The sequence below is a fragment of the Callorhinus ursinus genome, unplaced genomic scaffold (assembly GCF_003265705.2).
Source record: "Callorhinus ursinus isolate GAN/ISIS: 27379988/994484 unplaced genomic scaffold, GSC_fseal_2.0 scaffold10, whole genome shotgun sequence".
NCBI lineage: Eukaryota > Metazoa > Chordata > Mammalia > Carnivora > Otariidae > Callorhinus > Callorhinus ursinus.
Genome location: NW_027397072.1, coordinates 16324307 through 16347735, shown reverse-complemented (window position 1 = coordinate 16347735; position 23429 = coordinate 16324307). Strand labels below are relative to the sequence as shown.

General features: G+C 38.1%; 1 protein-coding gene and 1 pseudogene across 7 annotated transcripts in view; one reads left to right on the top strand and one right to left on the bottom strand.

Moving 5' to 3' along the window:
• PUM2 (pumilio RNA binding family member 2) overlaps positions 1-23429 on the top strand; it is a 103234-nt gene that overhangs the window by 9419 nt on the left and 70386 nt on the right. For 6 of the 7 annotated variants that reach the window (XM_073897033.1, XM_073897034.1, XM_025867796.2 and 3 more), the window contains exon 2: positions 17231-17299. In XM_073897033.1, the coding sequence (XP_073753134.1) occupies positions 17249-17299 (51 nt within the window). In that variant the 5' untranslated portion in view covers positions 17231-17248. Of the gene's footprint in view, positions 1-17230; positions 17300-18248; positions 18370-23429 lie in introns of those variants that run through there. The other variant, XM_025867797.2, reaches the window with a different exon arrangement.
• Positions 22131-22439, bottom strand: LOC112820801 (large ribosomal subunit protein eL38 pseudogene; annotated as a pseudogene).

Below are 23429 nucleotides of genomic sequence, written 5' to 3'. Positions count from 1 at the left end.
AGCCCAATGTGGGGCTTTGATCCCACATGACCCGAGCCGAAGGCAGACGCTTAACCATCTGAGCCACCCAGGCGCCCCTATTTTAACTGTTTTAAGTTGTGAGGTTTTCCTAGACAAAAGTTAAGAGTTGAAATATGTTATATAATTGACTAATTTTTTTCTTTTTCTTGGAAATGACTAGAAATACTGCTCAAAATAACTTCTTTTGCATTAACATATTTACAGAAGAAAGTTATGGTAATATTGGATTAAAGTTAAGCCATTTTAACTGTAGGACTTACTGTGTGAGAATGAATTCTGTAATGACCATGTGCTCAGCTTGCAAAAGAACAAATGGGTACCAGGGAGCAGCATATAAATGTATTGGACAGGGAACCTCTTATTTCAAAGAACACTGTGAGTTGTTGATTAAGGAAAACACTTTGGAAAATTCTGGTCTAAAGAAAAAAATCCGGGACACCTGGGTGGCTCAGTCGGTTAAGTGTCTGCATTCAGCTCAACTCATGAGCTGAGAGTCCTGGGATCGAGTCCCACATCAGACTCCCTGATCAGTGGGGAGCCTGCTTCTCCCTCTGCCTGCTGCTCCCCCTGCTTGTGCACACATGCACGTGCTCTCTCTCTCTCTTCTAATAAATAAATAATACCATAAGAAAAATAAAAAGAACATTTAGAAAAAAACCCCTTTTAAAACTGCATTCGAGTCTGCTGCTTAGAATGGTTTTTATTTTTTCTCAGTTGTCTCAGATCATGCATTGAAATGACTCCTTTAGTTCTGTTACACCCTAACATTTCTTAGGATATTTCTCCTTGGTGCTATATTGATTCTGATTGATTATGTATAATAATTGAAAACTGCTAGACAACCATTTGAGACAAGTCTTCACTTCTTACGCATTCAACCTAGTACTAAAGTGAATTGAAAATAACACAGGATCACTGGTACTTTATTCTGTGATAAAGCCTCTGAACTATGGGGTGCCTGGATGGCTCAGTCGTTAAGCGTCTGCCTTCGGCTCAGGTCATGATCCCAGGGTCCTGGCATCGAGCCCCGCGTCAGGCTCCCTGCTCCACGGGAACCCTGCTCCACGGGAAGCCTGTTTTCTCCCTCTCGCTTGTGTTCCCTCTCTCACTGTGTCTCTCTCTGTCAAATAAATAAAATCTTAAAAAAAAAAAAAGCCTCTGAACTATAGTGCATTTAAACAGTATTAATATAGGACCTTTAAAAAAAAAGCTTTATTTTGCTAACTTTAGTGAGCGTTACAACACAGAAAAAATTCAAAGATAAAGCCAGTCGTACCTCCTATCCTACCAGAGCTCAGTGTTTATTTTGTTATAGTCCACACAAATACATAATTATGGTATTGCTTCTCTCTTTTAAACAAAAGGATTGGGGCGCCTGGGTGGCTCAGTCGTTAGGCGTCTGCCTTCAGCTTGGGTCAAGGTCCCAGGGTCCTGGGGATCAAGCCCCACGTCAGGCTCCCTGCCAGGCGGGATGCTTGCTTCTCCCTTTCCCGCTCCCTGTGCTTGTGTTCCGTCTCTCCCTGTGTCTGTCTCTGTCAAATAAATAAATAAAATCTTTAAAAAAAAAAAAAGGGATTGTATGATAACACCTTAGGCAACTTGGTATTTTTATTTAATATCATAGACATTTTACTGTATTTGTATATGTAACTTTAATAATTTACAGCATTCAATACATAGATTTTTATTTTGCTAAACCACTTTTCTGTTGAGTTTGTGTTCAATTTTTTTTGTTTCCTATTTTTATTTTATATTTAAATTCAGGTAATTAACATAGAGTGTATTATTAGTTTCAGAGGTGAGTTGTTCAATTCTTATTTTTGAAGCACTGGAAGCGGTGCTGCAGTAACTATTGTTATGCTGTTCATCCTTCTTGTGTTGGTGCTGTTTATGTAAGGTAAATTCCCAGAAGAGAAATTCTGGGTTAGAGGGTTTTATGTTGATTTTTTAAACAAGAAGATACTCGCGCATTATGGTAGATCATTAATACTCTAGAAAGCACTTATATTTTAATTTCATATATTATCTCATTTATTTTTCAAAGTAATCCTGTGAGGGAGGCATATTCTCATTTGCAAACGGGAAAAGAGGACCAGTGTTCAACTGTTCTGAGTTCGTTCACCTAGATTGGGACAAACATGGAGCCATATTCTAGATACTTTGATTCAGATTCATCTGTTACACCATGATGAATGATTAAAAATTTTTTTATTTGGAAAACCAGTAGAGTGTGTGTGGATATATTCCTTAGCTATAACTGATATGGTAATGTGTGAGGGTCTCAGTCCTTTCCATACAGGGAAGCATCATTTGGAGAACTTTAAAAAAATACTAATAAAAATCTGTCCCTGTTTCCCTGCCCGGAGTAATTCAAATAAGTTTTATGTAAGTGGGAACTGAGTGTGCAGATTTAAATCTTCTACCTAGATTCTGATGCACTCAGGTTTTGAGAACTAGTGGCCTTAAAATTGGGGATACATGAAAAATTTCCAAAATGTTAGCACATTTAGTTTTCTGGGAATCAGTTAACAGGTCCTTCTTGTATATACTAAGAAATGCATACCTCTGATCCGTCCCAAATCTTAATGTGGTGTGTTTTACAGATGGTTAAGCCTTTAGGGCACAGAACTTAAAAAGTTAGCGTCCTTGAGGCGCCTGGGTGGCTCAGTCGTTAAGCGTCTGCCTTCGGCTCAGGTCATGATCCCAGGGTCCTGGGATCGAGCCCCACATCGCGCTCCCTGCTCCGCAGGAAGCCTGCTTCTCCCTCTCCCTCTGCCTCTCCCCCTGCTTGTGTTCCCTCTCTCGCTGTGTCGCTCTCTATCAAATAAATAAAATCTTTAAAAAAAAAAAAAAGTTAGCGTCCTTTAGTGGTTAATCTCATTTAGTCTTAATTCATTCACATTGCTGTTAGGAATGAAAACAGGATAGAACGGTGAGTATTTTGGCTTCTATTGGGAATTCAGATCAGTGGTTGGGCGATAGGAGTAATGGCAATTTTTTTTTTTTTTTTTTTTAAAGCTCACCATGGGATGTCTGGGTGGCTCAGTTGTTTGAGTGTCCAGCTCTTGGTTTCAGCTCAGGTTATGATCTTAGGGCAATGGGATAGAGCTGTTCATGCTCAGCAGGGAGTCTACTTAAGCTCCTCTCCTCCTCCCTCACTCATGCATGCACTTTCTCAAAAATCCTTTTTATTTTTAAGATTTACTTGAGAGAGAGGGAGGGCGAATGGGGGGAGGGGCAAAGGGAGAGAGAATCTCAAGTAGACTCTGCATTGAGCATGGAGCCAAACGTGGGACTCAATCCCAAGGCCCAGAGATCATGACCGGAGCCAAAAATCAAGAGTCAGGTGCTAAACCAACTGAGCCACCCAGGCATTCCATAATAAATCTTTAAAAAGTAAGATAAAAGCCTAAAAAACAGTTTGTGTTTTCTTTCCTAAGCCTTTCTCAGTACTTACTAAGCAGAAACAATACTATGAACTTTACTTTGAAAGCAAGAAATATGGGGGCGCCTGGGTGGCTCGGTCAGTTAGGCATCTGCCTTCAGCTCAGGTCATGATCCCAGGGTCCTGGAATCGAGCCCTGCATCGGGTTTCTGCTCAGCAGCAAGTCGGCTTCTGCCTCTCTCCCTCTGTGATCTCTCTCACTTTTGCTCTCTCTCAAATAATCTTTTTTTTAAAGGATTTTATTTGAGAGAGAGAGAAAGAGAGAGAGCACATGAGAGGGGGGAGGGTCAGAGAGAAGCAGACTCCCTGCTGAGCAGGGAGCCCGATGCTGGACTCGATCCCAGGACTCGATCCTGGGACTCCAGGATGATGACCTGAGCCGAAGGCAGTTGCTTAACCAACTGAGCCACCCAGGCACCCTCAAATAAATAATCTTAAAAAAAAAAGAAGGCTAGAAATATGTAAATCCTGTTTGTCACAGCATACTGTCAAATATATATTGAGTTTAAAAGGTATGATTTGGTTGGTTCCTTTTTTTTTTTTTTTTTTACACACTTTGAGGAATATATCAAAGAGGGTAGAACTAACCTACATGAAGTGGTTAGAAACTAAGTGCTAGCTACATACGTACAATGCCTTTAAATCAGGTGATGAGAAAATATTTAGATCTACAAATTAGATTTTGCTTTCTTAACACCCAAAGTGTCATAAAGGTGTGGTTAGAGATATTGGGTATACGTGTAAATTCCTTTATATTGCCTTAAAAACCCTTAGAAGTTTACAAACAAGACCAGAATATTTTTCTTTTAAGTGATGACCTAGTTTATGGAAAAGATGTTTTTCTGGTGTGTTTCTTTGTAAGTTGTACATACCTTATGTATAGGTGTACTTTTTTTTTTTGAAAGATTTTATTTATTTATTTGACATGGAGGTGCAGGCACAGGCAGGAGGAACGGCAGGCAGAGGGAGAAGCAGGCTCCCTGCTGAGCAAGGAACCCGATGTGGGGCTGGATTCCAGGACCCTGGGATCACAACCCAAGCTGAAGGCAGTCGCTTAACCAACTGAGCCACCCAGGTGCCCCATGTGTAGGTGGACTTATGAAATACTTGAGTTTTACCATGTAAGGCCTTTGATTTCCAAGCTGACTTGACTAAGAACTATATAAATGTGTTTAGTGATTTCCAGCATGTATATATTTAAATGTTTTCTTCCTTTTTTTATGATTTTATTTATTTATTTGACAAAGAGACACAGTGAGAGAGGGAACACAAGCAGAGGGAGTGGGAGTGGGAGAGGGAGAAGCAGGCTTCCTGCCGAGCAGGGAGCCTGATGGGGGGCTCGATCCCAGGACCCTGGGATCATGACCCGGGCTGAAGGCAGACGCTTACCGACTGAGCCACCCAGGCGCCCCTATATTTAAATATTTTCCAAAGAGATAAGTAATGAGTGGGAAATATTCAAGGAGTAAATAATTAGAGAATATAAAATAAAAATCATGCATTCCCTTTTCCCAGATGTGTCACTAATAACATTTGTGTCACAGTTTCTGATTGTTTTCTATTCTATACATAAATGTTTTTTTTCCTGTTTTTACAAAGCTGGATGATAGAGTGCTTTTCACCTTGCCTTTTCACTTATATCCTGGCTTTTTTTCCCCCCATATATGCCTAAATACATTTATCTCATGCTTTTAAATGGACTCATAGTTGATAATGTGATCAGTTTCCCTCTCCCTATTAATACTATCCTTAGTATTCTTCCTTTGATCCCCTCCCTCATTTCATGGAACACTGGTGTGACCAGAATAGTTTGCATAATTGTGCTACATGTTTTTTCCTATCCTAATTCTGATATGGAGAAGTTTTAAAGTCTTTTTTTTTTTTTAAGATTTTATTTTTTTGTCAGAGAGAGCACAAGCAGGGGAGTGGCAGGCAGAGCAGGTAGAGGTCGATGCAAGCTCTCTGCCAAGCAAGGAGCCCGATGTGGGACTGGAGCCCGATGTGGGACTCGATCCCAGGACCCTGGGATCATGACCTGAGCCGCAGGCAGATGCTCAACCAACTGAGCCACCCAGGCGTCCCGAAGTTTTAAAGTCTTAACAGGTGGGCGCCTGGGTGGCTCAGTTGGTTACGTGTCTGCCTGCGGCCCAGGTCTTGATCCCAGAGTCCTGGGATCGAGTCCTGCGTCGGGCTCCCTGCTCAGCTGGGGATCCTGCTTCTCCCTCTGCCTGTCTGCTGCTCCCCCTGTTCGTGCTCGTGCGCTCTCTCTCTGTCAAATGGATAAATAAAATCTTTAAAAAAAAAAAAAAAGTCTTAACAGGTAATATGTTACTAATACATTGAAAATACCAATTAAATGCCATGGGAATTAAGAAAAAGATTGTTTGGGAGTAGGTTTTGATGGAAAAAGTGGCATTTGAGCCAAACTTTGAGTTTGTAGTATTTACATATGAACAGATAAATGGCAAAGACCTGTCCAGGGGACTTGAATAGTGTAAGCAAAAGGATGATGGGCAGGGCCGGGGGGGGGGGGGGAGCTTGAAGAGAGTTGTATAGTTAACATATAAGCTGACTTATGGTTTATGCTTGGTTGGTATGGAAAAGAACATGGAGCCTTTGGAGTCTTGACAGTATCAAAAATGCCATTTTAGTAGTTTTGTCTATTAGGATATGGAAATTGGCCACAGTTTCCTTATTTATAAAGTAAGAATACAGTACCTACTTTGCTGGATAATAGAATTAGATATAATGTGCCTAGTACAATCTCTGGGATGACATTGAGTGAAATAAACTTTGTTCCCTGGGGGCATCTGGGTGGCTTGGTTGAGCTTCTGACTCCTGATTTTAACTAAGGTCATGATCTCAAGGGTTGTGAGGTCAAGCCCCATGTTGGGCTCCACGGTCAGCAGGGAGTCTGCTTGAGATTGTTTCCCTCTCCCCACAGGTGCATGCTCACTCAAATAAATAGATCTTAAAAAAAAAAAAAGTTCTCTTTGGGGGATGGTGTCTGATAAAAATTAGTCCAAAGATGTTTGTGTTCATTTGGAAATCAGTGTTTGGGGAAAAAAATTCATATGCCACTTGTCAAAAATATAGTTGAGAAAGTAATCAGTGATACTGAGTTTATACAATAGCTTGGAACCTAAGTCCGTTAACCTTGTGGGGAGTAACTACTTTTATAAGCTGCAGTTTATAAATGTTTAAAAAGGGGGGAGTGGTTTCAAATTGTGCTTATCCCTCAAGGCCCAGCTTGAATACCACCTGTTTCACATGGCCTTCTGTCATATTGTTATATTTATTTTATTAAGCTTTATTATGGAAACACTAAACACAGAAGTAGAATAATGCATTGCATCTTCAGGTATCTATCACTGATATTCAACCTTACGTGAAATCTAATATTTTACTTTTTATAAAATAGTGTTTCATAGCAACTCCCAGACAGCAGGCCAGTTTAAGCATAAATTCTCTGGGGCTCCGAGGTGGCTCAGTTAAGCATCCAACTCTTGATCTCACTCAGTGCCCCTGATGAGAACTTATTAAAATATATAATCCTCTTGCTATTATTACCACTAACAAAATTCATGAATATCATATATACTCATTCTGCATTTAGATTTCCCTGGTTTTCTCAAAAAAGCCTTTTTTTTTTAAGATTTTTATTTATTTATTTGTCAGAGAGAGAGAGCACAAGCGGGGGGAGCAGTAGAGGGAGAGGGAGAAGCAGGCTCCTCACTGAGCAAGGAGCCCCAATGTGGAACTCGATCCCAGGACCCCAGGATCATGACCTGAGCCGAAGGCAGACACTTAACAACTGAGCCACCCAGGCGTCCCTCAAAAAAGTCTTTTTTATAGTTGGTTTATTAAAATCATGATTCAGACAAGGTTTCCACAATATATTTGACATTTTAGCCTCTTAGTCTGAATAATATTCTTTCTTCTGTCCTCCCCCTTTCCACATTCTGGATTAGATGATTACTTTCTTGTATTATCTCTTGACTTTGTGCTTTTATATTGCTCATATGTCTGATAAACAGTATTTAGATCTGGCGACTTTATTGGCTTTATTGAGATTGGGGTTTAGTGGGTTATTTTTTTGAGACAACTTTTCATAGATGGTGGTGCTGTTCCATATTTTATCATGGGGCATATATTTGCTTGTTTTACTTTTAAGATGATAGCATATTAAATTACTTAAAATGTTAATTTAGAAATACTGCCTTTGGGGGAGCTCATTTCATAATATATCTTTGATATTTCACATGTATCTTTGACTCATTGGAGTCATTTTGTGTTATCTCAGTTTTTTCAGGCATGTCATCTTCACTTCCAATTTATTTGACCTGCTTCTCTTAGGTGTTATCTAAAAGTTTGTTTGAGGTCGATTTAGTTTGGAGATCTTCTCTAAGCAGTATTTTGTGTTTCAAAATAAAAGAATTTCCTTAAGCAGTATTTTATTTCTCAATATAAAGCAATTGCGAGAATGCCTTTTAAAACAAGAGACTTCGTAAGGACTCAAATACATGGTAATATCCTTCAGGAGAATTTTAAGGAAAAAAAATCTTGCCTCATATTTGCATATAGGTAAGTTAAATATCCTGTTTTGCCTGTTTGAGAATATGTTCTCTGTGAGATTTATCCTCAGCTAACGCAGCCTTGCATGGAAATTCTTGGTAAATTTGTATTTAGTGGCTAAATGCTGATGTTGGAATAATCTAATTTCTAATTTTATTAGACGATTTGAGGTAGGGTCTTTGAAGATTTCTGGTTTCTGGGAATCTGTATTAATAGTTGTGTTTGTGTGTGTGTGTGCACACACGCCAAATTTTATTCGAAACATGAAAACTTGACTTTTCCTTAGTATAGTTGTCAGTCATACTGTTTTTTATTGCTGGGAAAACAAGCATCTATAATTACCCCATGAAGTATGTGGACAAACAAGTAGCAAATTATCAAAAAATGTTGATGTGGTTCTTGGCGCAACTACTAGCTAAGTGACTTATTCAGCACCATTAGAGAAGTGTATGATTCAAGGGAAACAAGCAAAAATGAACTTATTGGGACTTCAAGATGAAAAGCTTCGGCACAGTGAAGGAAACACATCAACAAAACTAAAAGGCAGCCTTGAGAATGGGAAAAGATATTTGCAGATGAAGGGTTAGTATTCACAATCTATAAAGAACTTATTAAACTCAACACCCAAAAACCAAATAGTCCAGTTAAAAAATGGGCAGAAGACATGAATTAGACAGTTTTCTAAAGATTTCCAGATGGCTAACAGACACATGAAACAATGCTCAACATTACTCATCACCAGGGAAATACAAATCAAAACCAAGATGAGCGACCACCTCACACCTGTCAGAATGGATACAGTTAACACAAGAAACAACAGATGTTGGCGAGGATGCAGAGAAAGGGGAACCCTCTTGCACTCTTGGTGGGAGCCACTGTGGAAAACAATATGGGCGTTCCTCAAAATGTTAAAAATAGAACTACCCTGTGATCCAGCAATTGCACTACTAGGTATTTACCCAAATGATACAAAAATACTGATTGGAAGGGGTGCATGCACCCCAGTGTTTATAGCAACATTACCAACAATAGCCAAACTATGGAAAGAGCCCAAATGTCCATCGACTGATTAATGGATAAAGAAGATGTGTATATATATGAGATGGAATATTACTCAGCCATCAGAAAGAATGAAATCTTGCCATTTGCAACAATGTGGATGGAGCTAGAGTGTGTTATGCTAAGTAAAATAAGTCAGCCAAAGGAAGACAAATACCATATGATTTCACTCATGTGGAATTTAAGAAACAAAACAGATGAACATATGGGAGGGGGGAAGAGAGAGAGGGAAACAAATCATGAGAGATTTTTTTTTTTAAGATTTTATTTATTTATTTGAGAGAGAGGGAATGAGAGACAGAGAGCATGAGAGGGAAGAGGGTCAGAGGGAGGAGCAGACCCCCTGCTGAGCAGGGAGCCCGATGTGGGATTCGATCCCAGGACTCCAGGATCATGGCCTGAGCCAAAGGCAGTTGCTTAACCAACTGAGCCACCCAGGCGCCCATGAGAGACTCTTGATAGAGAACAGACTGAGGGTTGATGGAGGGAGGTGGGTGGGGGATGGGCTAGATGGGGATGTATTAAGGGGGGCACTTGTTATGATAAGCACTGGGTGTTGTATATAAGTGATGAATCACTGAATTCTGTTCCCTGAAACCAGTATTGCACTGTATGTTAACTCGAATTAAATTTAAAAAATTTCTTAAAGCCTCAAAATGTTTAAAGTTACACTTAATAAAACATACACACAAACACACACACAAGAAAAGTGTATGATTCAATTCATGCCCCCAGAAAAAGTAAATTACTAGGTGTTGATGGTGATTAGTAGAAGCTTGCAATGTAAAATCTTTGAAGGCTAATGGTCTACTACAAATACGTAAGCCTGGATAGGTTTACTTTTGTTGTGGATAAGAAAAGATAATTACTAAACAAATTTGTTGGCAAATTTGCTAAAGTGATTTAATATGCTGAAGAAATGAAGATATTCTTGGGGCGCCTGGGTGGCTCAGTTGGTTAAGCGACTGCCTTCGGCTCAGGTCATGATCCCGGAGTCCCGGGATCGAGTCCCGCATCGGGCTCCCGGCTCAGCGGGGAGCCTGCTTCTCCCTCTGACCTTCTCCTCTCTCATGCTGTTTCTCTCTCTCTCTCTCTCTCTCTCTCAAATAAATAAAAAAAAAAAAAAAAAAAGGAAGATATTCTTAAGGATTTTAGCTTCTGTTTACATTGGAAACCACTACTGCTCAATGATTATGTTCATTAAAAACTATCCAAGATGGATGACTACCAAGAATATTTCATAAGCCTTTTAAGTTACTCTTTGTATTGGCTTATATTTAATTAAGTTTTCATGTAATTTTGTTGTTTTTGTAATTTATGCACAAGATAGCAGTAGCCTTCAGGTATTATAGAACTAATATGGAAAAGTAGTGCCAATAGGAAGTTGCTATCAGACATTTTATGTTGATAAATGTCTTCATTGTTACAGAAAGTCTGAGGAAGAGCCTTGTTCACATCTCCATTAGAATGAGCATTGTGTATTAATACATATGAAGGCATTATAAGCAGTTACTATCTGATACTTGATTTCTTGATCTGAATTTGCATTTCATACCATAAAAAATCTTTTTCATTCAATATATATTGAGTATTTATAGATAGCTGAGACACAGTTCCTAGCCCCTTTGACCCCAGAGCTTAATTTCTGCTATGGCCTTAAATACTGTGAAATTGTGATTAGTGTCCTTTGGTAGTAGAAAGTGCTTTAATACCATTTATTGTAGCTCTAAGTGGTTTTCCCCCCACCTTATTTTTTATAGTAGACATATGGTGAGGAATTGGATCAGATGTTGTCTGAGAAAAATTAGTACTCTTAATGATATAAATGTACTTATTAACGCATATTCTTGGTTCTTTACACAAACTTACTTGTAAACCTTTTGAATTACATGTTAGTAAATATGAAAACTTAGAACTTAACCAAGTTATTAACCTGTTATTCAAGGTGCTTTATCTGTTTTTCTCATGTAATTAGCAGTAATGTTGCCTACAAAGAGTTGGCTAATGTTGGTAAATTTTATAATTTAATGAGACACTGTTCTTTTTTTTTTGAAACAAAGAATCAACCTCAAGAAACTAACTTTCTAATTCAGACTTACTTAAGATTACAGAGTCTTGGCCATAGAAAAGTTTCTATTATATATCTTCTATATGAGCTAATTCCAATGGTTTATTAAATAATATTGGGGGCGTTTCACCGCTTAATGATGCAAACAAAAAAAATTTGAAGACAGACTTTACACCCCAAGTAATACTTTGTACCATAACTTTTGGATACGTTTTCTTCAAAATAACATAGTCAATTCAATATTCTGTACCTGGATGCTAGATACTCTGTTGCTTGTTAGAAGAAAAAAGTGTTCTTTCTTCCTAAGATCTAACCATTCTGGATAAAGTTGTTAAATTCATGTCCAAACTCTTTTCCCTTGCCACCAAATGATACCAAAATTTGTAACTTCATAGGACATAGAAAATTGGCATTTTCCCAAATTTTTGAGAGTCCCACTTAATGGTATATGTGTGACTCCTGCCCCCTCAGCTTTATTATTACTAACATGGAGATTATTGGCCTGAGTGTTAGTGTTTACTTTCTATCCTGTTTTGCCCACTTTATCCTCCAGTTTTTTCAAGATTGAAATAAATTGTAATACCCTAACCTGCAAAACTGAGTTTGAGTCTTCTGTGGATTTTGTTTTCTTTTGTATTTTAAAGTCTTTTCCTCATAACCTACTCAGTCGCCTCCATTTAAATGTAACTTTCATTATAAGAAGACATATGCCTGGGGATAGTGTAGATGAAAAAGTTGGAAGCAAAGCTCTAATGCTTTACTTTTGGCTTGCTCATATTTGAGAGTGGATTATCTGCTTTTGATTTTTTTTTTTGTAGAGCAAAGTGAATCCACTAGAGCAGAGGTCAGCAAACTGGTCTACAGTCCAGATCTGGCCCACAACCTGTGTTTTTTTTTGGCCCACTTCTCTAGAATTGGTTTTTAGATTTTTAAATGGTTGGGTGGAAAAAGAATATTTTGTAACACATAAAAAATACATGAAATTAAGATTTCACTATTCATAAATAAAGTTTTATTGGGACACATTCATGCTCATTTATTTCGGTATCATATGGCTGCTTTTGTGCTACAGAGGTGTCATTGAGAACATAGATCATATGACCTGCCAAACCTAAAATGTTTACTGTCTGGCTCTTTACTGAAAGAAGTTTGTTGACCCCTGCCCTGGGGCGTGATTCACCACAAAAGTAAGAATGGCTCCTAGAGACTTGTCACATTTATCTGTAGGTTCTTTAACTTAGGCATAACCTCATTTATTTGGACCACAGATGAAAACCTGGAAGTAAGGAAAAGTAAAGATTCAGTCCTGGGGCGCCTGGGTGGCTCAGTTGGTTAAGCGCCTGCCTTCGACTCAGGTCCTGATCCCAGGGTCCTGGGATTGAGCCCTGCATTGGACTCCCAGCTCAGCGGGAGGCCTGCTTCTCCCTCTGCCCTTCCCCATCCTCATGCTTTCACTCTCCCTCCCTCTCTCTCTCTGAAATAAATAAATAAAATATTAAAAAAAAAAAAAAGATCCAGTCCTTTTTCACTCTTGAGAAAATTTCTTGTCTTCTATTCTGTTCTTTTCATTTTTCTTAATAAAAATCTCCCTCCTGGGAAGCCTGGCTGGCTCAGTCAGTTGAGTGTCTGCCTTTGGCTCAGGTCATGATCCCAGAGTCCTGGGATCAGGTCCTGCATTGGGCTCCTTGCTCAGCGGGGAACCTGCTTCTCCCTCTGCCTGTTGTTCTCCCTTGCCAGTGATTTCTTTCTCTAATAAAAAAAAAACAAAAAAACCTCTCCTTTCATTCATGGACCATACAGATACATTGTAGAAAGGTAATAAAATACAGATAAATAGATAAAAAAATGATGTACTCTGATCACTTAAGGACTGTATGAATTTTGGGTTATTTCCTTTCAGTCTTTGTCTATTTTTTATTTTTTAACTTATTTTTTATTTTTTAAAGATTGTGTTTTATTTGAGAGAGTACAAGCAGGGGGAGTGTCAGGCAGAGGGAGAGCAGGCTCCTCACTGAGCAAGGAGCCCGATGTGGGGCTCGATCCCGGGACCCAGGGATCATGACCTGAGCCAAAGGCAGACGCTTAACCTACTGAGGTCCCCAGGTGCCCCAGTCTTTTTGTTTTTTTAAAGATTTACTTATTTGAGAGAGAGCACGCCAGCCGGCGTGAGTGGGGGGAGGGGCAGAGGGCGAGGGAGAAGCAGACTCCTCTCTGAGCTGGGAGTCCCAGCACAGGGCACGCAGGGCTCCATCCCAGGACTCCTAGGGCTCCCTCCCAGGACCCCCAGATCATGACCTGAGCCGCAGTTAGATGCTTAACTGACAGAGCTATGCAGCCACTCCTCCTTTCAATCTTTATTAACATTACTATCTAAGCATTTTCTTAATTGCAAACTCAAGTATTTTTAATAGTTATGTGATATTCCATTTTATAAATGTGTTGTGTCACTTAACTATTGTAGGGCAGTTATGTGGTTTGTAATTTCAGAATTTCAGTAATCTGCAAGCAATACTACTGCAAGCATGTTTGTAATAAAGCTTTATATGTATTTATATATTTGTCTTTACATGTTGTCTTTACAGGTGGTTTTCCTTTCTGAGACTTCCTTCCTCAGTTTCCAGCATCTCTGGTTGCCCCAAAGTCTGTCCTTTGGTTCTTCAAGCCTTTAAGACTGGATTCTCTATAGGAATTTTGGCGCCCCACCTCCAAACCCAGGCCTGTCCTCAGGCGAAAAACCCATTGAAAAACTCACTCTGTGCCAGTTCTTTCTTCTAAGTGTAGACTGTCTTCCAGTTTGTTTTTGTTGTTGTTGTTTCCCATCACCTTCAAATTGTTTAATATTTGTCCAGAGTTTATACTTATCTGCAGGAGGGTTTAGGTTAAAGGACTACACCTTCAATTACCAGGAAACCTATGCAGTTCGTTTAAACTCTTTAAGAACAGTGACCATATTTTAATTCGTTTTTTTCTCTACAAAATCTTTTTTTTTTTTTTTTTTAAAGATTTTATTTATTTATTTGAGAGAGAGAATGAGATAGCACGAGAGGGAAGAGGGTCAGAGGGAGAAGCAGACTCCCTGCTGAGCAGGGAGCCCAATGCGGGACTCGATCCCGGGACGCCAGGATCATGACCTGAGCCGGAGGCAGTCGCTTAACCAACTGAGCCACCCAGGCGCCCTCTCTACAAAATCTTAACACATTGCAGATGATCCAGTAAAAGCTTACTGAGTAAATGAAATGTTCACTTTGTGAGAACTGGTAATGAATCCAGCTTTTCTAACAAGAAAATAGCTTATTTGCCATCCATATATCTTCTTTGATGTAGTATCTCTTCAGATCTTTTGCCCATTTTTAAATTGGGTTATTTTTTTTAAGAGTTTTTAATATATTCTGGAACAAGTCCTGTATTGGGATATGTGATTTCCAAATATTTTCTCCTGGTCTGTGGTCTTTTCATTATTATCAGTGTCCTTTGTACAGCGTGTTTTTTTATTGATGAAGTCAGATTTTTAAGACATCAGTTTTTCTTTCATTGACTCTGCTTTTGATGTTGATCTTAAAAATCATTATCAGACTCTAGGTCGCACAGCTTTTGTTTTTTCTAGAAGTCTTATTAGGTGTTAAATTTAGGTGTATGATCCATTAGTTAACTTTTACATTAAGATTTTTTTTTTTAAGATTTATTTATTTGACAGAGAGAGAGCAAGAGCAGGAACACAAGCAGGAGGAGTGGGAGAGGGAGAAGCAGGCCTCCTGCCGAGCAGGGAGCCCAATGCGGGGCTCGATCCCAGGACCCTGGGATCATGACCTGAGCTGAAGGCAGACGCTTAACAACTGAGCCACCCAGGTGCCCCTACATTAAGATGTTTAAGTTAAGGTTCATTTTTTGCATATGGATATCTCATTGTTCAAGTATCATTTGATGAAAAGATTGAAGAGCCTTTTTTTTTTTTTTTAGAATTGTTTTTATTTATTCATTTGAGACAGAGATACAGAGAGGGAGTGAGAGAGAGCATGAGCAGCGGGGAGAGGGAGAGGGAGAAGCAGACTCCCCGCTGAGCGGGGAGCCTGATGTGGGGCTTGATCCCAGGACCTGGAGATCATGACCTGAGCTGAAGGCAGACGCTTAATCATCCGAGCCAGCCAGGTGCCCCTGAAGAGCTTTTTTTTAATAGCTAACTTTTTTTAAAGATTTTATTTTTAAGTAAGGTCTACACCTAACGTGGGGCTTGAACTTAGAACCATCAGGCGTTGCATACTCTATGGACTGAGCCAGTCAGGCACCACTTTAATAGCTAAGTTCTGAATACTTATGTACCCAGTACCAATTTAAGTGTTCTGTTATCTAATTCAGCTTTTCCAATAAGCCATGTGGCAGCTGCTGTTACCCTCCCATTACCCTCCCCTACCCCCAAAATTGAGAAAAAACAAGTTTAGATTACCTGTCCAGAGTTACAAAACTAGTAAGCTGCCAGAACTATAATTGAATCCAGTTCTATCCCCTTGTAAGGTAGGCGTCAAGGATTAAAATATAGGAGTTACATGAACAAAGTACAATTCAGGAAGATGGCTGATTACACTTTGAAGATTAGATCATATGGGAAGTTAGGAGATGATCGCAATATTTTAGGTAAGAAATGATGGTAGTCTAAACAACCAGACAGCTGGTGGGGCACCTGGATGACACAGTCGGTTAAGCATCCATCTTTGATTTTGGCTCAGGTCATGATTTCAGGGTGGTGAGATCAAGCCTTGTGCCGGGCTGCACCGCTGGGCGTGGAATCTGCTTCAGATTCTCTCTCTCTCCCCCTCTGGCCCCCCAAAACAAAACAATCACACAACAACCAGATGGAAAATGGTTAGATGTTAAGTGAGGTAGGAGGTTGATATTAGTGACTGGATATTGGTGTAAGAAAGGAAAGAATGAAGTTGTAAGTGGGGAAGAAAGAAGAGTAATGTTGGAATTTTGCCCAGGGAATGGGAAGGAGATAATTGGAAATTTTTAAGAGGAGAGAAATTTGGCTCATAAATAGAAACGTTAGAGCCAGTGTCCTAAGCATATATATGGTTTTGAAAGCAATGAGAGTGGATGAGATTACGTAGGATAAAGGGTAGAGAGGAGACTACCATGGATAGAGTACTAAGGAACTCTAACATTGAAAATGGAGTTGAAGAGACAAGTTGAAGTCTGTGAAGAAGCCTGAGAAAAAGCATCGAGACACCGGAAAGTAGAAAGAAGAATTTTAAGAGACAAAGTAGCAACAAAGAACAGTTATTATAGGAACGGAGGCGTGCTTTGTAATGTCACATGCTGTGGAGTTTTAAAGAGAGTTTTAAAGGGGGAAATGATAGGGTTATATTGTAAGGCCCAAAAGCAGGAAGGCTAAATTTGTAGTAGCTTCAGTGTTGAGTGATTTTTTTTTTTCCAGCAGTACTTAACATTAGAAGGCAAAGGACCTCTGACTCAAGAACACATTGTCAAGTGAATGATAAACTAAACAGTTAGAAATGGAAAGATAAAATACACTTTAGTTTTAGTTGAAGGAGAAGGGAAAGGAGCTACTCTTACGGAAATTTCAATATTGCTCTCACAGCTGATTAATTTGTATGTTTCTTTGAGGTTGAACTGGATCACCACTTAAATATTTTCAGTGACTTTTTATCATTGGTATAAGATCTACAAATAATGAAATGCTGAGAAGTTTTGAAAAATGTTAAGTAAAATAGTAATTTTGTAATTGGAGCTATAACAAAAAAAACAGACTGTATTTTAGTATTTGAGCTTGCTTCCTTTATTCTTTATTACTTCCCATCTATTTTGCTCAGCTAGTAGGGGTTTCTCTTGGCACACAGAATAGCCCAAGAACCTTTGACTCCAGGGTGTTAATTTTCATTTTAATGTAGATTGCTGTTATGTGCTCTATTCAGGAAAATCTATCTTCATAGAGAAATCGATTTTTGCCCATCTCAACGCATGCTAATAGCAGTAATAGCAATATAATATAAAAATATTTGTTGCAGTCTGTTTAAATTTTACTGATTTTTGTTTTTGTTATTCAACAGGTTTGATCTGTGGATGAAATGAATCATGATTTTCAAGCTCTTGCATTAGAATCTCGGGGAATGGGAGAGGTAAGTATTTATGAAAACTAAGAATGTATATACCTCACTTTGATTATTTGAGCCATTGAGACTCATTTTTTTTTAACCGTAAATATTCTTGAAAATAGTGGTTATGTCTTCCACATGATGTGGGTTTTTTAAATCTTGGATTATACAATTCTGTATTGTGATTTCAGCTTTTTTTTAACCCCTAGCAGTAATTTTTAGTGAGATTGTGTCTAGTTGATTGATCGACTTGGTTTAGAAATTAATGTTTTATATTTTGGTAATGAACCACAATTACTTTGCCCTGAAAAGAGCCTTTCTTTATCCTTGTCCTGCTGTTTTATATATGTATGCTGTTGACTTCAGCCACGCTTAATTGTTCACTATTCTCTCTTCCAAAAATCTCTCCTCATTTACTGTTTGCTTAATAAACTTCTAATCCTATACAAGACTGTGCTGAGAAATGAGAGTCTTACTATTGTACCATTGCTATCTGTAGTAGAATTAATTACTTCCTCTTCTGACTTTTCATAGATCTTTATACATATTATATTACTTTGTTACAGTTTGTTTTATATTAGTCTTCTCTGTAGATTGTTAGCTTTGAATGACTGACACACAGTGAGCACTCTGAATTTTTTAATAGATTTTATCAGTCCTGTTAATATATGATTTTCATTGGGGCATCCCACTTAACTGCACCATAACATAATATAAGGCATCAAAAATGCTGTTTCTGTATACCTAAATTATATTTAGAAAACTTTAATCGCTTATAAAAACCCTTGTGGTCACATCTTTATTTTGTCATGTTCTATGGTACTAACATAATGTGGACTTTGCTAATAGAACATAACAGTGAACAGACATAAGATGTGTAATTAACTGCTTGCTCCTGGAGATTATTTTACTTTGGTAGATTAGAGACCTTCATGAGACTTACTCCATCCAATGCTGTGTGCTCTTCAGATGCAGAAAAAGAGTCCAGTCACTCCTCTGGGCCACAAGAGGGCACCCTGCAGCTAGCTAACCCTTCCCTTCTCCAGAACAGCGTTTTCCAAAGAGTTTGTCATTTTCAGAGGACTGATTTAAGGGTGAGTTAAGGTACTTAAGCATAAGTATTGCCAAAGTAAACTTGTTAGTCTAGTGCATAAGGTAAAATTTTAGTCCCTAAGAAAGATTTGAAAGAGGGAATAATTTTTTAGTCAACAACAAAAAACTATAGAGCTTCACTGCAATACAGTGGCTGCTTAGGCATTATTTACACTATGGGCGAATAAAAAGAAGCAGTTGAAAAGGGCTTTTGTTTTGTTCACTGCTACTTAGTCTTTAAAAAGTAGAATAACCTATCTTGAAAGCAGGTTTGAACAGTGTTTCAGCCTAGTCTCTGACAAACTTGAACTTGATTTTTAAGAGCAAGTAAAGTCACACCATTAACTTAATTCTTCTAGACCCCCCCCAGCACTTTGCTTCCTAGATCTACATTGTACATATATTTACCAATTGGCTCATTTTCCCCCTCCCTTTCCAAATAGTAGTTGATAAATGCAAAGACATCTTTGCAGTTAAAAAAATGTCATGATCAGAAATAGTTGGAAGAGTTTGGTTAGTTACTTGAGGGTGGAGGAAGTACACTTGATGTTTTTGGAAAAGAGACAAGCTGGGTTGGAATAGTATGTTGATCTAAACTTAAATCTAGGCTTTCTTAATGGAAATTTCAGATATGCAGAGTACAAGTGGCTGGCGAGGGTATAGACTGCCTGCTTTTTTGGGCAGATAGCAGTAGGTCAGTGCTTCTGTGACCTTCATTCAGTAGAAATGTATTTTTAAATAAGCTGTTACTCACTAATTATTTTTTCTTAACAGTTTACCAACTAATTCTGTTACCTCTAGGAGATAGATAAGAAACCTGCTCAGGTTTCTGTCTCTGGGTTCTGTCTCCCACAAGCCTGTCTATCTTTCCTCATCTCACAGGCAGCAGGGAACCTTCTGGGATTTCCTTCTTTGCCTGTCTCTCTCTCACCAGTCTTCTCCTCCTTTCCTGACAGGTGAGGTGGTTTGTTTTTGTTTTATCCCAGAATCCATTCATTTTAGTAAATTAAAAGTAGCCCTGAGTTTCTGGCTCTTCCGTTTTCTAAACTTGCTTGTTTATTTTTTTAATGTGACATCCTTTTTTAATGGATTGCCCTATTCTTGACTTTTTCTTCAAAAATAAAGTTTTCTTTATTATGTCTTAAGTTGTTGTAGATCTCTAATGTAGAAAGCACTGCATTACATACAGGACTGTTTTCAAATGTACTGGGTTTTATAGATCATGGTATTCTGTGCTGACCCATCATCAGAAGGGCAGTCTTTTCTATTTGGTCATCCAGAAATGGGAACAGATCTGTATATTCATCCATTCATAAACTCATTCTTTCCATATTTTTCCATAGCATGTTTTTGTCAAAAGACTTCCTGATTTGTATTACATCATACCGCTTAAAAAGAGCAAAGCTCATTCATAGGAGGTTGGACTCAGTTTCATTAGCATAGTGTTTTAAAACTACACTGCAGGGGCACCTGGGTGGCTTGGTCGTTGTGTCTGCCTTCTGCTCAGGTCATGATCCCAGGAGCCTGGGATTGGGCTCCCGGCAAGGCGGGCAGCCTGCTTCTCCCTCGGCCTGCTGCTCCCCCTATTTGTGCTCTCTCTCTGTCAAATAAATAAATAAAATCTTAAAAAATAAAACTACACTGCAGAGGCACATACCTGTTGTTTTATACACAGACTGTATGTTCCTGTTTATTTTTTAAATAGGGGGAAAGAGGCCCCTGCCTGAAATTCTTTAGGAAACCCAGAATTTAACTTTAAGTCACTGAATTAATGTGTTTTTTGGGGGGAGTATTCATAACTTAGTATGATAAATAATGCCCCCTTGTTTCTTACACAGTAATATTTAAAGAAAATTATGTGCTGAGATCCTAAGTGGTGTGGTGAAGTGGAATACTGGATAGGGGAGTAAGGAGACTTCTGTTTTCTCTGATCTATCATTAGTGCTATGACCTCAAGTAAGACTGACTTCTTTGGAGACAGTAATAAGAATAACCTTTTATATGAATTACACATATCTCAGATGTTCTAGCTCTGATCTGATCTGTTAGGGATGACTGGAATGGAAACCAGCTACTTGAAGATAGATCATAGTTTTGTCTACATAAATCTTTTTCTTAACGATTCTACCTTAAAGTTTATCCGCAGTAATGAATACCCACATTATATAGGCAGAATATCATGATAATATTATTAAAGTTTATTATATCTAGTGGTATTCTAATACTGGGAATTTTCAGAAATACTGATGAATTAGACTGTGATTGAAAAGAACCATCTTCTATGGTAGTTAAGTGTAAAGAGAATGAACGTTAAAATTATAGAGATTGATGGGTTCAAATCCTAATGCAGCCATTTACTAGCCATATGTGTAACCTTGGTTCTGTTACCTTATGCAGAATGGGACTGTATTAGGCATCTGTTCTTTGTTTCACCATTCTCCTACAATACTCAAATGGACTTGAAAAAGAAGGCAAATAGCTATAGACGAAATTTTTATAATGAATAACGTCATAGTTCTTAGCCAGTTAAATATTGCTGGTCAGTGTGTTACTTTTATAATATTAGAAGATTCCTATTTTTTGTAGTAAAGATATCTAATACTTATGTGTCTGCTGTGTGCTAGATACTGTTCTAGGCAGTTTACTTATGCTGTTACATTCTAGCCTCATAGAAACTCTGACAGTTGTTTTATTATCCTTACAGATGAGGAAACTGAAGCTCAGAATGGTTAACTGGCCTAAGGTCATGTATAGTAGTGATGGAATGGTATAAACTCATGAATGCCTTGACTATTTACAATATTGCTTCCTATTGGAAGTGATGACATCTAATGTTTTCTGTTAAAGGATATGAGGAATGGAGAAGATTGAGGAAGTTGTATGATTTGAAAAAATGAAGAAGTGTTGATCTCTTTTCTTAACAGAAGAGATGAAAGTCTGGAAAAGAACTAATCTGGGGTTATAGGGAATTACCTTGTGTTTTTTGTTCTCTACACATTTAGTTATTAGCATCTATGCCTCTCTTTTCTGAACTTCCATAGATAGTCATCTTACATCCTATTTTGCCCAGACAGTCCAGATGCATATCTCTTGTCGTGGCATAATTATTAATAGCACCCCCTTCCTCAAAAGTGTTCCAAGTTTGGATGTTTTATGAACACCTTAATTTAAAACACCATATTGTAGACATAAAGCTTTTCAGATTCTTTTGATTCTTGGGATTATGTTACTTTGGTTGGTTATGTGATTTTATGTAATAATTTGTATTAAATCAGGTGTACCTCTAAATTCTAGTAGGAATTTGTTAAGTATTTTGAGGCAGTATGCTAGGTTGTTGACTGATTTCTTTGACAGTGGAGAGGGAAAGCCATAAATGCTTTTTGAAAGAAAGAACGAATAATATGGTGGACAGTTGGGGGATGAATTTGTGTGTTCACCCAGTCATTTCTCAGTTGGCAGGACAGAGGTGCAGGTTGACAAATACTGAATTGTTTGACCTTGGTTTAAAGCTTTTGTGAATTACGGAACTAATATGAAGTGGTAGTGGATCATATATTTTACAGATCTTTAAGATCTGTTAGCCCTTGTTTTCTGTAATATTCTTCCCCATTTCTACTACAGTAAAAGAGTCTCCAGGGGCAAATCTCTACTGCTATTACAACCAGTGTACTGCCTAAATCTTTTTGTTTGTTTCTGTTCTATCCTGAATTATTGCCTTCCCCTATAATTAGTTCTTTTTTTTTTTTTTTTGAATTTTTAAAACTTTAATACAGTTCAAAATCAGTGGGCCAGGTTCACTTCAGCTCCTTCACTGCCAAACCTGGGGGCAAGGACTGCTTCAGTTTCTCTGCCTTCTCCTTGTCCGTGATGACCAAGGTGTAAAGGTATCTGCTGCACCGAACTTTAAACTTCACATTATCCTTATTTTTCTTGATCTTGACGGATTTGGCGTCCTTTTGCCTGGCCGTGAGCAAAAAGTCCTTGATTTCCTCGATTTTGCGAGGCATGGCTACGGGGGGCGCACGGGAGCGCGTGGCCGGCACAGCAAGCAGCAAGAAAGCTATATTTAGTTCATTTTAATTTAATTTATTCTTGGTCACAAACTAGTAGTTTCTGAAAGTATTTGGAATCAGTGTCTAAACTGTCACAAAAAGTTGTTTCTAGAATGTACAGGCCTTTGTCAGTAGAAGTGTTAATTTTATTAACTACTAAATTGTTTTCCTCTGCATGATATCTTATAAATGTTTGCAAAATGAAAAGATATTCATAGTGTAGTGCTTGGCAGAAAGTAGGCACACTGCATAAGTGCTTAACATAGATTTTTTTCCCCTAGTTGTACAATTTGTATTTTAAAACAGTGATATATGAGCTTCTCTGCTAAAACGCTACATAGAACTTTTATTACAAAGACTTTGGAATGGTTTCCTCAAAGAGTTTCTATTACTTCTGCTACCTTAGAAGATTAGTTTTAAGCCACTTCTCTGTCTATGATGACTGCTTCTATTAAGTTGTTAAAATTTTATTCTTAGTTCCTTATTTGTTACTATACTTTGATATTGAATCTTTTTTCATGATGTGTGGGATAAAAACTTTATTTTCTCAGGAGCCATTTTTTTAATGGTATTTTGAAGGATTAAGGTGGGTTTTACTGTGAATGAATGTTCAATTATTTATATCAGGCACAGTGTTTTAGTATTAATCAGCTTTACATTTTGTACATGAACTTTTATAGTGAGATTAAAAAAAAAAAAAACGAAGGAACAGAGGTTGCATTTGGCTGGGATCTTTGTTAGAGCAGATTATTGTTTAAAAGTCTGTGCACAAATCATTTGCAGCCCAGCCCAGTTCCTAACATGGAGAAACTTTTCTTTTTAAACTAGCCCAAGTTGGTTTCCTTTAAAATTAAATATATTATATAGTTTAGCAAAAAATCTGTAGATTAGGAACATGCCCAAATTGAACTTTTCCCCCTGCCATCAAAGCTGGTTCTGGTTTTTTGTTTGGTCAGTAGTACTACATTTACCTTATTACCCAAATTTAAAAATTTTATCAATCTCCTCCC